The following is a 13,241-nucleotide window of genomic DNA, read 5'->3' on the forward strand; positions in this document are numbered from 1 at the left end:
ATGAAATTACTTATACTTCTTAATGTATTTGTGTGTGTGTGTGTGTATGTGTGTGTGTGTGTTTGTGTTTGCTTATATGTGTGCAAAACACAGGTGCAAATGGAGGTCAGAGGGCAACCCAGGTATTGGTAGGCCCTGGTCTCTGACTGATCAGACTGATTAAGCAAAAGTCTCTAATGGGCTGATACATGCTCCAGGCTAGCTGATTTGAAAGACTCCAGATTCTCTCCTATCTCTGCCCTCCATCTCACAGTAGGAGTGCTGAGATTACAGACAGGTGTTTAACTGACTCTGGGGTTCCTAACATAGGTCCAGCCACTGTATGTATTTTTATAAAAGTAACCCTCCATCTATTAAACATTTTTTTTTTTTGGAGTTTTGAGTATACAAGACTCTATGATAGCTGAATTTCATTTTAAACCACTGAGAGTAAAAAGTGGTGACAGAAAGGGGATAGATAAAAGAAGAATTGGTAAGGCATCTAGGAAGTTACATAGGAAAACCCACCAATATTGACAGTGTACGTAGGACTCCATATCCCTCCTCCATGGCAAGCCTGGTGTTTTCCCTCTGCTTACAAAGGATACATAGCACAAGCTAAAAACAATTTATTTGCCACTTAAAGTTTTCTTCTCACAGACCACAAAACAATACAGAGGCCAACACAAGGTTATCATAGATTGGCATTTTAAAAATCCAATGCCCACTCTTACCTATTACCTACCAGTGTTTCTTAGCTGGGGAGTGAGTGCCAGAAAATGAAGTCCTGATTAGATATATTCCTCAGTTTCCAAAGTGGCCTTTTAATTTTCTTATGATGATTTCATGAACACTGAAATGACACGACAATGAGAAAGACACTTTATTATTCTCACAGTGACTCAGTTATCTCAGACACCACTAATATAACATACAATGACTGCTGTTTTAACTCTTTTAGATGTACTGCTTGATACAGCATCAATTACATTCACATTGATGTACAGCTGTTGTCACAATTCACTTCCACATTGTTACCATATTTTCTCGTTGAAAACATTCTCACTAACAGTTCCTGTGATAGTTCATTCTACTCCGTGCCTTGTCTGGATCACTTGGTGCCTAGACAGAGTGTTTGGGGATGGAGGTTATGCTATGTGGCTATTTCCTCTGAAGTGAAGCATGTCTTTATGGAAGAAGTAGGGAGGCTCATAACACACACCAGTAACTACATGTGCTGGAAGATCAGTCATAAGATTCATAAGACCTCTTTTGCTATGTCATAAATACAATTGACAGCTGAAATTTCACAGGGATACTCTTCAGACAAGGCTATCTTCAAGATGAGCAGGGAGCTTCAAGGTTCGTTTTCATGACTCTTCTTCACCCATACTGGGTTGAGTGATATGGCCGCCTTAAAGTTACTTGTGTTTCTGTAAGTAGGCCCTCTCGAATGTTCCTGCAACTGAGCCCAATAAACCATTGGTTTATCAACCTAGACTTGGGTGGAATTGATTCTTTTGTCTGTTCTTGGTGCCCTATCTAAGGGGAATAGGTTTTATTCATACTTTATCATGAAAGGTCACATAACAGATAAAAAAGTAATCAAAAAAAGATATATTTTGGGTAAGATTCAAAATCTGAAGGTCAAAAGAACAGAGGAAGCTATCTGCCTCTATGAAATGAGGAATTTTCTAGCAGATGGCCTTTGGATTTCAACTTCGGCACCTGCTTTCTCATCATCCTGGCCTTTAGACTGGAATTGCACCTTCCCTTTACCCTTTAGGATCCTCAGGCTGCTGGGTAGCACACCGATTTAGATGAGACAGCCCTTATAGACATGAGACACCCTCACTTAAATGTGTCTATATCTTCACATTCTATCAATTCTGCTTCTCTAAAGAACTCTACTGACCACTTCCTGTAAACTCTACTGACTACTTCCTGTTCCTTCTTGAAGTCAACCCTGTATTTTCTGTCTCTTGAATTTTGATATTGTACTTTGTGTCTGATTTCTAATTTCTTAACAAAGGTAACCATCGTAGGGAGGGGGGTATTTATTTTGGCTCATGGTTTCAGAGATTTTATCCATCCAAGGTCAGCTATCTATCTCCACTGCTTTCTGATGTCTGGTAGGATAGGCATCAGACTGAAAACATGCTCAACCTGTGGAAGTAGAGAAGAAGGCAATGTCACTCAAGAACCTGTTTCTAAAACTTCTCTTTGGTTCTACAATCTCTTAAGAGTAGGCACAGTCCTGCAACCAGCCCTTCAATGCATGAGGCCTTGGTGGATATTAATCTCTGTTACAACATACCTCATGTAAGTGGAAGCATTCACCGATTTTTTCATGTTTGATTTATTTTACTGAATATTGTCTTCAAGGTTCATCTATATTACTAAACATCCTAGAATCCCTTTTTTTTCTATAGAACACATTTTGTTTATCTGTTTATCTGTTGCTATGAGTTCATGTTTTGTTATTGTTGATGTTTGTTGTTAGGGTTTTTGTTTGTTTTGTTTTGTTTTTTTTCCTTTGAGACACTTTTACACTGTATAATCCTGGCTTGGACCTCACTAGGTAGACAAGACTGGCTCAAACTTACAGAGATCTTCTTGTCTCTTCTTCCCAAGTCCTAGGATTAAAGATGATACCATTCACTACACCTGAACTTTTCTTTTGTGCTTAAACCTCTAGAGACATGTTTCCAGGAAACTGTAAAGACTTGAAGGAATTCAGAATGCTCCATGATCCCTACCACCTGGCGTAATGCCTCAGTGGAATTTCATGCCTTTGAGCCTATGTTCTCGGGGCTGTAACCAAAAATGTAGCAAAGGTCACAGAGCGCATGTGATCATACACAAGGAATTGCTTCAGGCACATGAGGAGTGTGCTGAAGCCTCTCTTCCTGTATCTCCCTCTGTGCTCATCATTAAGATTTAACGAAGAATTCTTTGGCTGCCTGTAGCTCTTGGTCTAGGAGCGAGGTCCTTTGAGACTTCCCATTTCTATGTTAGCATATCTATTGGTGTTGACCTTGTTCAGGTGTAGTTTAGGCACTGTATTTTTGAGGTACCATGAGTGTTGTTAATGCAGAGACAGAAAGAGAGAGAGAGAGAGAGAGAGAGAGAGAGAGAGAATCTTCTCCAGGAATGAGCCCCCTCACCAGTTATCCAACACTTTGCATTGGTCAGTCCTGATAATATATCCATTAAAGAGAACAAGGACATGAATTTGAGAGGGAGCAGGAGTGAGTACATAAGGGTTGGAGGGAGGACAGCAAAAGGGGAAGTTATGTAACTATATTTTAATTAGAATATTTAAAGAAGAATGACTAAACTAATCCTATAGCCAACTAAGAAATACATGGCTCCAGCCACATTTGTAGCAGAGGATGGCCTGTTGGGCATCAATGGGAGGAGAGGCCCTTGGTCCTGTGAAGGCTCCATGCCCCAGTGTAGGGGAATGTGAGGGTGGGGAGTCAGGAGTGGGTGGGTGGATGGGGGAACACCCTCATAGAAGCAGGGGGAGGGAAGATGGGATAGAGGGTTTCTGGGGGTGGGAGAACCAAGAAAGGGGACAACATTTGAAATGTAAATAAAGAAAATATCCAATAAAAAATGGGGGAAAAAAAGAAAAAAAAAGATATACATTTTCCCCAAGAGGGCTTGGAAATGGGTTCTCTGCTATGATAGCTTTCAGACAATAATGTTGCTACACAGACACTTTGATCTTATTCTTGTATAATCCCAAGCAATGGCACAAGCTAAGATTTATATATACTTCTGATCCTACTGTGAATGTTGATAGTGTGTGTGTCCTTAAACTGTTGCTCACACAATTTGTAGTAATGAGCTATATGGCATATAAATCATATGTCCTTTGATGAACTTCTGTCTTGTTTACAATCCATAGTTTAGCACAAAGCTCTGAGTTGGATCAACAACACATCTCAAAGGTGGGAGTGGTAACATGCTTGTAATCCCAGCACTGGGACGATAAGGCAAGATCAGAAGTCAAAGTTACTCTCAGCTATGTAAAACATTTGAGATCAGACATGAAACCCTTTCTCAAGGGGAGGGGAAAAACCCTCCTGTTTAAAGCTCTTAATAATTTTCCATGTCTTTGTGGTTAGAATTTAATATTTATGCTATGATCTTGGATCCTAAAACAGAGATGCTTCTTAGTGAAACACCCCAGGGTTTTCGAATGAAACTGACTTCTTCCACCTTCTCCCTTCTTGACCATTGGTGATGGCCCAACCCACTGCTCAGACATGTACAGCTTGATGTTAGTATCTCAGAGTACCAATATTCCTGGTTCTATTCACTGAGGCATAGAAAGGAAAGGGATGGGAGGGTGTAGGGGTCGGGGCACCTGACAACCAAGGTCAAAGGAGAATAATCAAAGGAACCACAAATTAGCAATTCTTTTGCTACACATGTTAGAGTGGCTGTATAACAACTCCCTGAAGCACGGGTGAGGAGGGCAGTGTATGTGTACTTCCCACTGGCTGCAGTCCTAGTCCTTCACAACATGAGTCTAAGCTAATGATTGACGAGCTAAATGGAGTGGGGTTATGTAGGCTGGTAATGAGAATGTTCTCAACGTCCCCAGCTCTGCGCCCCTCTGTCTTTATGCCATGTGGACCTTTTCTTCTATGAATGATCTTCCCTCTATCATCATTTTCTACTTAAAAGCTGTCATGGGAGCTCTCAGAGGTCATTGACATAGAATCAACAAAGGAAGTTTTTCCTACTTGTGGGATAAACTAGAAATGGTAGCAGTAATTCTGAAAAAGAAAACAACACGGGGGTCATTAACTGAAGCCTGTGTTGTTCAGGCCTGCTGGGAAGCTGGGGGCAAGAAAGACGATTGCAATCATGTGGCCAGAAACTGCCGTGGGGGTAAGCCAAAGTAATTGTGAAACCTGTTCATGCAGGTGAAGGCTGGTGCGGGTGGGAAAAGCAATGGCCTGGTTAGGCATGGGAACTGTTCAAGGAAAAAAAAAAAAAAAAGACTATTAGAAAGCTATATCGCCATCTAGAAAGGGCTGGTAGAAAGACTGATGGAATAGGCATAGTGGACATTAATGATCCTGCATATTGGAAGGAACCATCACACAATAGAGTTAAATCAAAAGTATCTTAACTAACATCAAATACTTGCTATCAGGACTGTAGTATACATCATAAAGATTCTTTTTTTGTTGTTGTTTTTGTTGTTGTTGCTTTTGTCTATCTGTATGAGTATTTTGCCTTTGTGTGTGGATGTTTACTACCCACCTGTCTGATGCCCTAGGAGGACAGAAGAAGGCATGAAATCCCTCTGGGATTGGAGTTACAGTTCATAAGTCACTCTGTGGGTACTGAGAACCAGAGTGCTTCTCATATCAAATCGAACTGAGTTGGCAGAGAGATGGAACACCTTCTCTAAGATCCCATAGCAAACAAGGGGTCAAACAAGTGACTGGATCAAGCCCCTGAGCTCTTAACCCATGCTACTTAACTGTCTTTCCCACAAGAAAGGAAAAGGCGGGAGTTCATGAGGTTTTCCATTCCATGGTATTTGAATAAAAATATTTCACGCAAGATACCTCCTTGCTTCCAATTTCCTTTCTCTGTGAAACAGCAGCTGATGGTAGCTCAGTGGTCAGTTATCATGCTCCTCTATAGATGTATGTACAGTAAGGCCCAGGCCTAGTGAAAGGCTGTAACTAAAGTCCTGCTCTCTAGTCTACAGAATGCCTTCTGCCTTTGGAAAATGTGTTTCACCCAAGAGCCTATGTTATAAAAAGAAATGGATAGACCTGGAGAGAGCAACACTGTACCAAAGAATCCTCTCACTGCTTGCTCTCCTTAGCTGAGAAGAGGAAATTGTTTGCATTCATCATTCCCACATCATATTACCATGGTATGATCACATGGTGTGTGGGGCCTTGAGTGTGATGGAGGCCATCCCACAAACTTCCCTCATCAGGACCTACCCTGCGGCCTCTCCTCATCACTTAGAAAGCAGCCAAAATGTAATTCTGTTCAGTCTTGTGAAGCTGACATGTCACAAAACTAATACTGAATGTTCTTACTTAGTACTTTGGGTTGGGTAAAAAATTCCTCCTTAAATGGCAGTCATTTATACGACATTCACCAGCTCCGGACAATATTTTCCTTTATAACTATTTTATATCCTTTCTGTCTGGTATGCTTATTTTTAAATATGACTTTTAAGCTTTGTTCTATTGTTGGTAATATGAGTTTGTTGTTGTTTTTTTGTTTGTTTGTTTTTTTAGACTCAGCTCTTGCTGTTTCCTAGGGTAGTCTCGCTTTCCTGAACTAGACCCAAATGATCCTCCTGTCTCAGCTTCCTCAGTAGATGGAACCACAATTGTATGCACTGTGACTGGTTCTCAAGTGGCAACATCACAATATTGCTTTGAGAGGGGTGAGGGCAGAGAGAGAGAGAGAGAGAGAGAGAGAGAGAGAGAGAGAGAGAGAGAGAGATCGGTTATCTTGGAAACCAGTTTTTAAAACTATGCCTGAGAGGCTGAGACCACTGTTAGCACCTGGTACTTCTAGTTTTGAAACCCATTCCCCACTCTAAAGATGAGATGGCTTTCGAGCTCATTTAGAATCCCTTAGTCCTGCTGAGTGGCTGCAATAAATAACCCAGAACCAGCAGGGTTGATTATCAACACCATGAAGGGAGAGTTTCAAGGAGCAAGAAGGGGGATGCCAATCACATGGAGAGGGGGTGGAGGGAGGTTGGCAGAATGACTTTCAGATTTCAGCGGTCATCCAGGAGCCACGAGTGTATAGCCAGTTTCCTGAGGAACCCAAGAACACCTCTGGTCACTCACAATCTGCCTTTGACCTATTTCAGGTGCAAGTCTGGCATGACAGACTGGGGGGAAAATTAAATTCAGAGGACAAATGTGTTCTTCTTGAATGCCGTTTGATTAGGGGCAGAGGAAGAAAGATTAAATACACAGGAAAGTTTGTTAGCAGAAAGGAAGTGGAGAGGAAGCAAATGTGGAGACTATGTGACGAGAAATAAGGAGAAGGAAACTCAAAGGGAAGAGGAGACAGAAATTCTAAAATATAAAGCCGAAGGGAATAAGGAGAGGGAGATTGATTTACTGCTGAGAAAAAAAATTCTCTTTAGGAATTCTGCACCACCAAGTTCCACATGGCACAGAGCATGGAAAAGATACAGCAGATGCAGCCGGCGTGACACTTCTGGACCAGATGTTCAGCCTGATGACAGTCTGGGCCCAGGTGCTGATGGCCTCTGGCCTGGTTTATTTCATCCAGGTGAGTTCAGTTGTGAAAAAAGAGAGGAGAAACTTTCCTTTGCTTATTGCTTTAGCTTTAGCTTTAGCTATGCTGTCTCTAGGAGGAAATGGATGGAGGAAAAACAGATGTGGAATCTAGAAAGGAGTGAAAAAAGAGTACCATGGTTTTCTCTCTCTCTCTCTCTCTCTCTCTCTCTCTCTCTCTCTCTCCCTCTCCCTCTTTCTGCGTGTGTGTGTGTGTGTGTGTGTGTGTGTGTGTGTGTAAGACTGAATGATGGTCATGGAAAGAGGGGCAGAAATTAGGACAGTCAGAGATAACAGTCAACTTTAACAAGGGTGGTAAAATGAGTCCCCAGTACCAATGGACTCTTTAATAATATTTTAAACAGTTTATTTTACTCCTCTGTGAAAGAAAAGCTTATGACTCACCCATTAGCTGAGAAAAGGGTCAGTTTAGTGAGGAATTCTGGACAAATACCAGCGCCAAGTTCACATAGCTAGGAAGTCTAGCTGAGCAAGACATTCCTGTGCTGGTAGCAGGATGTCTGCTTTGCTTCCCACAAAAGCTAACCAATATATACAAGTACATTTTTCTTATATGTTCTCTTGGTTTCTGCATTTCCTTTTCTTCTTTATCCTGCTTTTTTGGGAAACCCCTCCCCGCCATTGCTCTTCTTCTGTAGCGAGTTATTGATGTGTTGAAGGCTGAAAAAGGGTAGCATCGGGGCTAGAATTCAATTGTCAACAGAGCAGGGACAAGGAAGACAACCACATTGTCCCCCCCGGGGGATGAGTCAGAAGACTTCTAGGGTGACAAACTGACACAAAGCGCTATTCATCATTCCCTAAGGAATGGTGCTCAGCCATGGCTCAAGCCACATAGAAGATCCCTGCTATTCCGGGAACTTCTACCTCACAAGAAGTAGTCCTCAGTCAAAGGAATGATAGATGTCACGGGCCAGTACAGACCAACCTTATGGTCCTGTCCTCATCTTTACAAGTAGGTCTGACAGGGTGCAGCCATAATGGGTAGTTGATCGGCCACTGAGAACTGTAGATGTGACCATTTCCATGTCTGAGAATATTTCCTTCCCACAGCTTCCTGGGGCCAGATGCGAGGAGAACTGTGTCAACACTGAACAGTAAGTATTTGAGACTACAAGCTAGGAGGGGAGACAGACAAAGTGCCAACACCCAAACAGAGGCTAAAATGTCAGCAGATAGCCCTGACTTCCTGTTTTACTTAAATGGCCACCACCTACCATCATAGACATGTGTGTCATTCCAAGTGCTCAGAATAACCCTGCCGAGAGTGCTTTTTTTTTCTTTTGCAAGCCAGTCTTCTCATCAACACAGCACAATTAGCACAATTAGTTTAAAACATGTAGTCAGAGAGACCTGCAAAAGGCTCCCTTAGCTGTGGTTTCCAATGACTCATAGGGCAGACTGGGTTCAACAGCCAGTCAGTCATTGGCTTATCTGTTTGAGTGACTCTCACAGCTACATGTCCACTTCAAATCCAAAAATAATTTTTGGTTTCAAGTAAAGACAGACAATAACAATCCTGTTCATGATGAAGGGAAACACAGATTCTGCCATAGAACCATTTCCCTGACACCAGCTCTATCAGATGTGAGGGGAATTAAGTAATTAGGGTCATCTTGATTATGTGGTATGTGGATATCTGATACTGGCTGGGTGGGTGAACTGAGGATTCAGATGTCTGTCGCCATTTGGAATCTCAGGTAAAAGTGAAAACATTTGAACAAATGACAAATGTGAGAAGCAAGATGACACATTGTTTCAGGGAAAATACCAACTGCATTTTCTATGGAAGAGTGACCAAAGATGAAATGCAAAAATGAGTCTCAATATATACTTAATAGAAAGCATTTGTTTTATTATTTTAATGAAAATAAAGGTACATCTTTAAAGAAACACACATTCCTCTGTCTACCCCTGACTTGCGGTTTTAGTCTCTCCCACGAAGTTCTCCTTGTGAAGCCAGCCTCTCTCTTTTCTCCCTTCCTTTTGTTCTCAGTGGATGTACCCATCAGTTCTGAGTTTAGATGTGAAAGTGTAGGCCCTTTTTAGGGGGAGGATGTTGCAAGAACTTGTGAAATATAAATTACAAATATGACTTCTTTCAATGCCTTCAACTGAAACTTTCCTGGTGTGTACATTTTATTGACCTCACACGAATATGAGCTGGATGTTCGTGTCTGCTTTCCAAGCCACTCCTTAGACATTTGTCTGCCCAATTCTTAGGAGTCTTCATCTCAAAAGCTCATAATAGTTATCGGGCCATATTTTCTTTTTCTATTTTATCAACTTGGAAATCATTGGGAGTCATCATGTAGTTTTTCAAACAACTTTTGCTGTAGCTGTTTCTCTTCTCCTCCTCTCTACGCCCAGCTTCCCATCCCCTTAATCCTTCTCACGGCCATTTTTCTTAATGAAATTTCTAGTGACTATGATAATGCTTTGCACAGCAATGTCACCTGCGTTATAGAACTCTATTCAGCTTGTTACATTGGACTTTTTCAAAAGGAATTCTTAGCTGGGCATAGCAGTACATGCCTTTAATTGTAGCACTAGGGAGGCAGAGGCAAGTGAAACTCTGTGAGTTCAAGGTTAGCCTGGTATAGATAGGAAAGTTCCAGACCCGCAAGGTTACAAAGTGAGACCTTTCTCAAAAAAAAAAAAATATGTCCTGGTATTAAATATAGCAACACGGTTATTGCAGCCTGCACTATTTCTTTAATATAATAAACTTCAATCTTTGTCCACAGTTGCCTGACTACTGACTGGGTGCATCTTTGGTATATATGGTAAGTTTAAAATATATAACATCCTCAAAGAGACTTCATCTTTTCAGGTGTATTTTTTTAAAAAATGTTTTTTATATGCTGGTTCTTAGTGTGAATAAGAAACATAGCCTTATTTCACAGTAACGTTTCCTTAGTTCACCTCTTGCCTATGTGACAATATGCCATGGTTTCCTATTTCAATACATTCTCTTCAGCCAACATCAAAGATTTTAGTGCCTCTCCCACAGCATGTGCTTAAGAAACACTTCTGCACAGTGAAGTAAGAAGCAGCCCCTTCAACCGATCTTCAGTGTTGTTTGCTCTCCTGACTGGCATAGTCTTGCTGAAAAATCAGTAACTGATATATGCAAAATAAAACCCTCAGGATTGAAGCCTTATTAGTGTTCTCTAAAAGAACAACAATCGCGATCAGAAATTAAAGTATAGCTATGCTGGAGCTGGGAAACCAGTTGACCACAGCTTGGACTTGGCGGGTGGGCTCTTGCAGGTTGCTTGTGGTGGTTGGCGCACTGCTTCTCCTGTGTGGCCTGACTTCAGTATGCTTTCGCTGTTGCCTGAGCCGTCCGGAAAATGGGGAAGATGGAGCCCCTCCGCCTTATGAAGTGACCGTCATTGCTTTTGACCACGACAGCACTCTCCAGAACACCATTACATGTGAGTGTACTCAGAACACCAAGATAGGGGGTCAGGTTTAAAGATGTACTAAAAAGTTTGGAGGTGCATGTAGAGCGACCTGCCAACTAGCATCGAGTGTTTGGAAACTCGTTGTTGTTTTCATTTCCAGAAGCCGATAAATGTGGTCACCTGGGCTATCACTGATGCCTGTATTCTCAAGTTTTTGGCTGATGACAAATTGATGAACAAAGTAAAATATTGGAAACAAAGTTCTTTGAAGGATTTGTGTAACGTTTGTCAAAGGTCGCGAGTTTGAACATGGGTGAAAGAGGGAGACATTAGATGTAATGTAAACCTCTCTCGTGTTTGAGGACGTCACCTTTGGATGTCATCATCTCTACACTAACTCTGTCTTCCTTCACAGCTCTGCAGTCCGTGTTTGGCCCTGCAGCTCGGAGAATCCTGGCAATGGCTCATGCACACAGCTCCCTGAGCCAGCTGCCCTCCTCCATGGACACACTCCCAGCCTACGAGGAAGCTCTTGGCATGAGCCGCTTCACAGTGGCAAGGTGTGGACAGAAAGCTCCTGATTTACCCTCCGTCCCAGAGGAAAAGCAGCTGCCTCCCACAGAAAAGGAGTCTCCTGGGACAGAACCCCCATCACATTGATGGGGATGCCTGTTATCCCAAGCATCCTTAGGTCTGAGAAGATTCCCTGATACATGAAATGTTTTCTTTTGTACCACACAGAAACGTTCCAGATGCTATCTAGCCATTTTTCTGTGAACAAGATGGGTTCTCACTCTTCACAACAATATGCTTTTTCTGATACACAAATTTCTAATTGAGTTGTAACTCCTTCTTCAAAGTTCAAAGTTTGCAACTCACTTTTAGCTATATTGATTGCTTCCAAAGCACGGAACGTGCCTTAAATTTCTTCAACTATGGCATACATATAAAGTTCCTTTAACCCTATGATCCTGAAAATTACTCTTCCTTCTGCTTGACTGTGGTACTCTTGAAGGGAAACACACTTTGTGCACAGCCATTGACATCAGTGCACCAAATCCATGCATCTTTCTTTCTAGGGTACAACCACCATTTTGCTGAACCATGATGGCAATCTTGTACACTTTATAATCCCCACCTGGACTTGCAGATTGCACAGCTAGGGATGCTGCTGATATGAGTGGAGAGACTATAACATAGTATGTGCCACATGTCAAAAACTTTCTATCATTTAGCTCTTACCCACAAGAGTGCAAAAGTGGTCCTAGCAACTTTTCAGTGCTTTGTCCTGCACACACACACACACACACACACACACACACACACACCACACACACATACCCACACTCTTTTAGTCTCTGAAAGAAAGCATTGCTCTGCTTCTTTCCTTCTTGTTCTCAGGATGTAAAGCCTTCACCATGTAAAGTCTAGAGTGACTCATCCGGGTTCTTGAGGTGGGTCTTGCTGCCCTCTAGTGGAACAATAATTGAAAGTGCACTGACTCCATTGAAGTCATGTGTACCTTTCCATTTTCCAGTGCTACCCTAAGCGTGGATCTTCTGATAGTACCATCAAAAGTGAGTGCCAAGGTATCCTGTTCATGTACTACTGTCATTCCAAACTACTTTCATTACGATCAAAGAAGTGAGATGTACTCTGGAAAAAAACTACTTAGAGAAGTTAGTCAAATACTGGAATAATGGTTTTCTCATATGTAAATTGGACATCATTGTGCACTTCCAAGAACACAAATACCCAGGCAGGATTCGTAAGATATTCTGTGCATCACATGTTATTCTCTCTGTTGTCATCTGCTCTTCAGTGGCCTGTGGCGCCTTCACTGAGAATCATGTTCTGGTTTGTCCTTTTTCGTGTCTGCTATGTTACTGTAAAGCCATAGCTAAAGTGTCTTTATTTTATCAATAAAAATATCTTGACTGAGATAAACAGCTAAAAAAAATCTAAGGAGTTCTCTGAACACACTTTGCAGAGGGGTAATTGAGAAAACTGTTTCGTAGGTGCCTAACTGGGGTGCCCTGGGGAGATGATTGGGTGGGGGAGGGAACTGATTAGTGCTGCACCTCATTAAATACATTCTTGCAATGTTTACTGAAGCCCTGGAGGGAAAAGCACTGTAAGTGAGTGTAACCAGCTAGTGATTGGAACTCCCAGACCAGAGCGCCTGGGGAAGCTGATAAGTATGATTTGTTTTACCACCACCAAGAAAGCCATCCCGTCATTCTTCAGTCCACAAAATAATCTTCACCTTTTCCCCTTCAATTATTCATCTTTTCTTTGGAGATGGTACTTTGATGTATAGACTTGGGTAGTCTCCCAGTTTCTATGAAGCCAAGGCTTGCCTTGATCTGGCAATTTCCTGTCTAATTCTGCCTCATTTTTATTATTAAATTATTTTATTTATTTGCTTTCCAAATGTTGCCCCCCTCCCAGAGTTCTTTACCCCATCCTCCCTCTCCTTTGGCTCTGAGAGGGTGCTACCTCTCCCACCTATCTT

General features: G+C 41.9%; 1 protein-coding gene across 1 annotated transcript; it reads left to right on the forward strand.

The window, feature by feature from the left end:
* The first annotated feature begins 6,743 nt into the window (after positions 1 to 6,743).
* Positions 6,744 to 12,671, forward strand: Tmem52b (transmembrane protein 52B). The gene is made up of 5 exons (XM_034512539.2): positions 6,744 to 7,290; positions 8,370 to 8,413; positions 10,064 to 10,102; positions 10,590 to 10,756; positions 11,142 to 12,671. Exons 1-5 carry the CDS (start codon positions 7,225 to 7,227, stop codon positions 11,384 to 11,386), a joined length of 561 nt encoding a protein of 186 aa, XP_034368430.1. The 5' UTR covers positions 6,744 to 7,224; the 3' UTR covers positions 11,387 to 12,671.
* The last annotated feature ends 570 nt before the right edge of the window (positions 12,672 to 13,241 follow it).

Source organism: Arvicanthis niloticus, chromosome 9 (genome assembly GCF_011762505.2).
Source record: "Arvicanthis niloticus isolate mArvNil1 chromosome 9, mArvNil1.pat.X, whole genome shotgun sequence".
Taxonomy (NCBI): Eukaryota; Metazoa; Chordata; class Mammalia; order Rodentia; family Muridae; genus Arvicanthis; species Arvicanthis niloticus.

Excerpts from the sequence above, each read along its gene's own strand:
- Tmem52b (XM_034512539.2), top strand. The coding sequence starts at position 7,225 with ATGTTCAGCCTGATGACAGTCTGGGCCCAGGTGCTGATGGCCTCTGGC. Across the intron at positions 10,103-10,589 it reads GTGCATCTTTGGTATATATG|GTTGCTTGTGGTGGTTGGCG; the intron begins GTAAGTTTAAAA and ends GGGCTCTTGCAG. Across the intron at positions 10,757-11,141 it reads TCTCCAGAACACCATTACAT|CTCTGCAGTCCGTGTTTGGC; the intron begins GTGAGTGTACTC and ends CTTCCTTCACAG.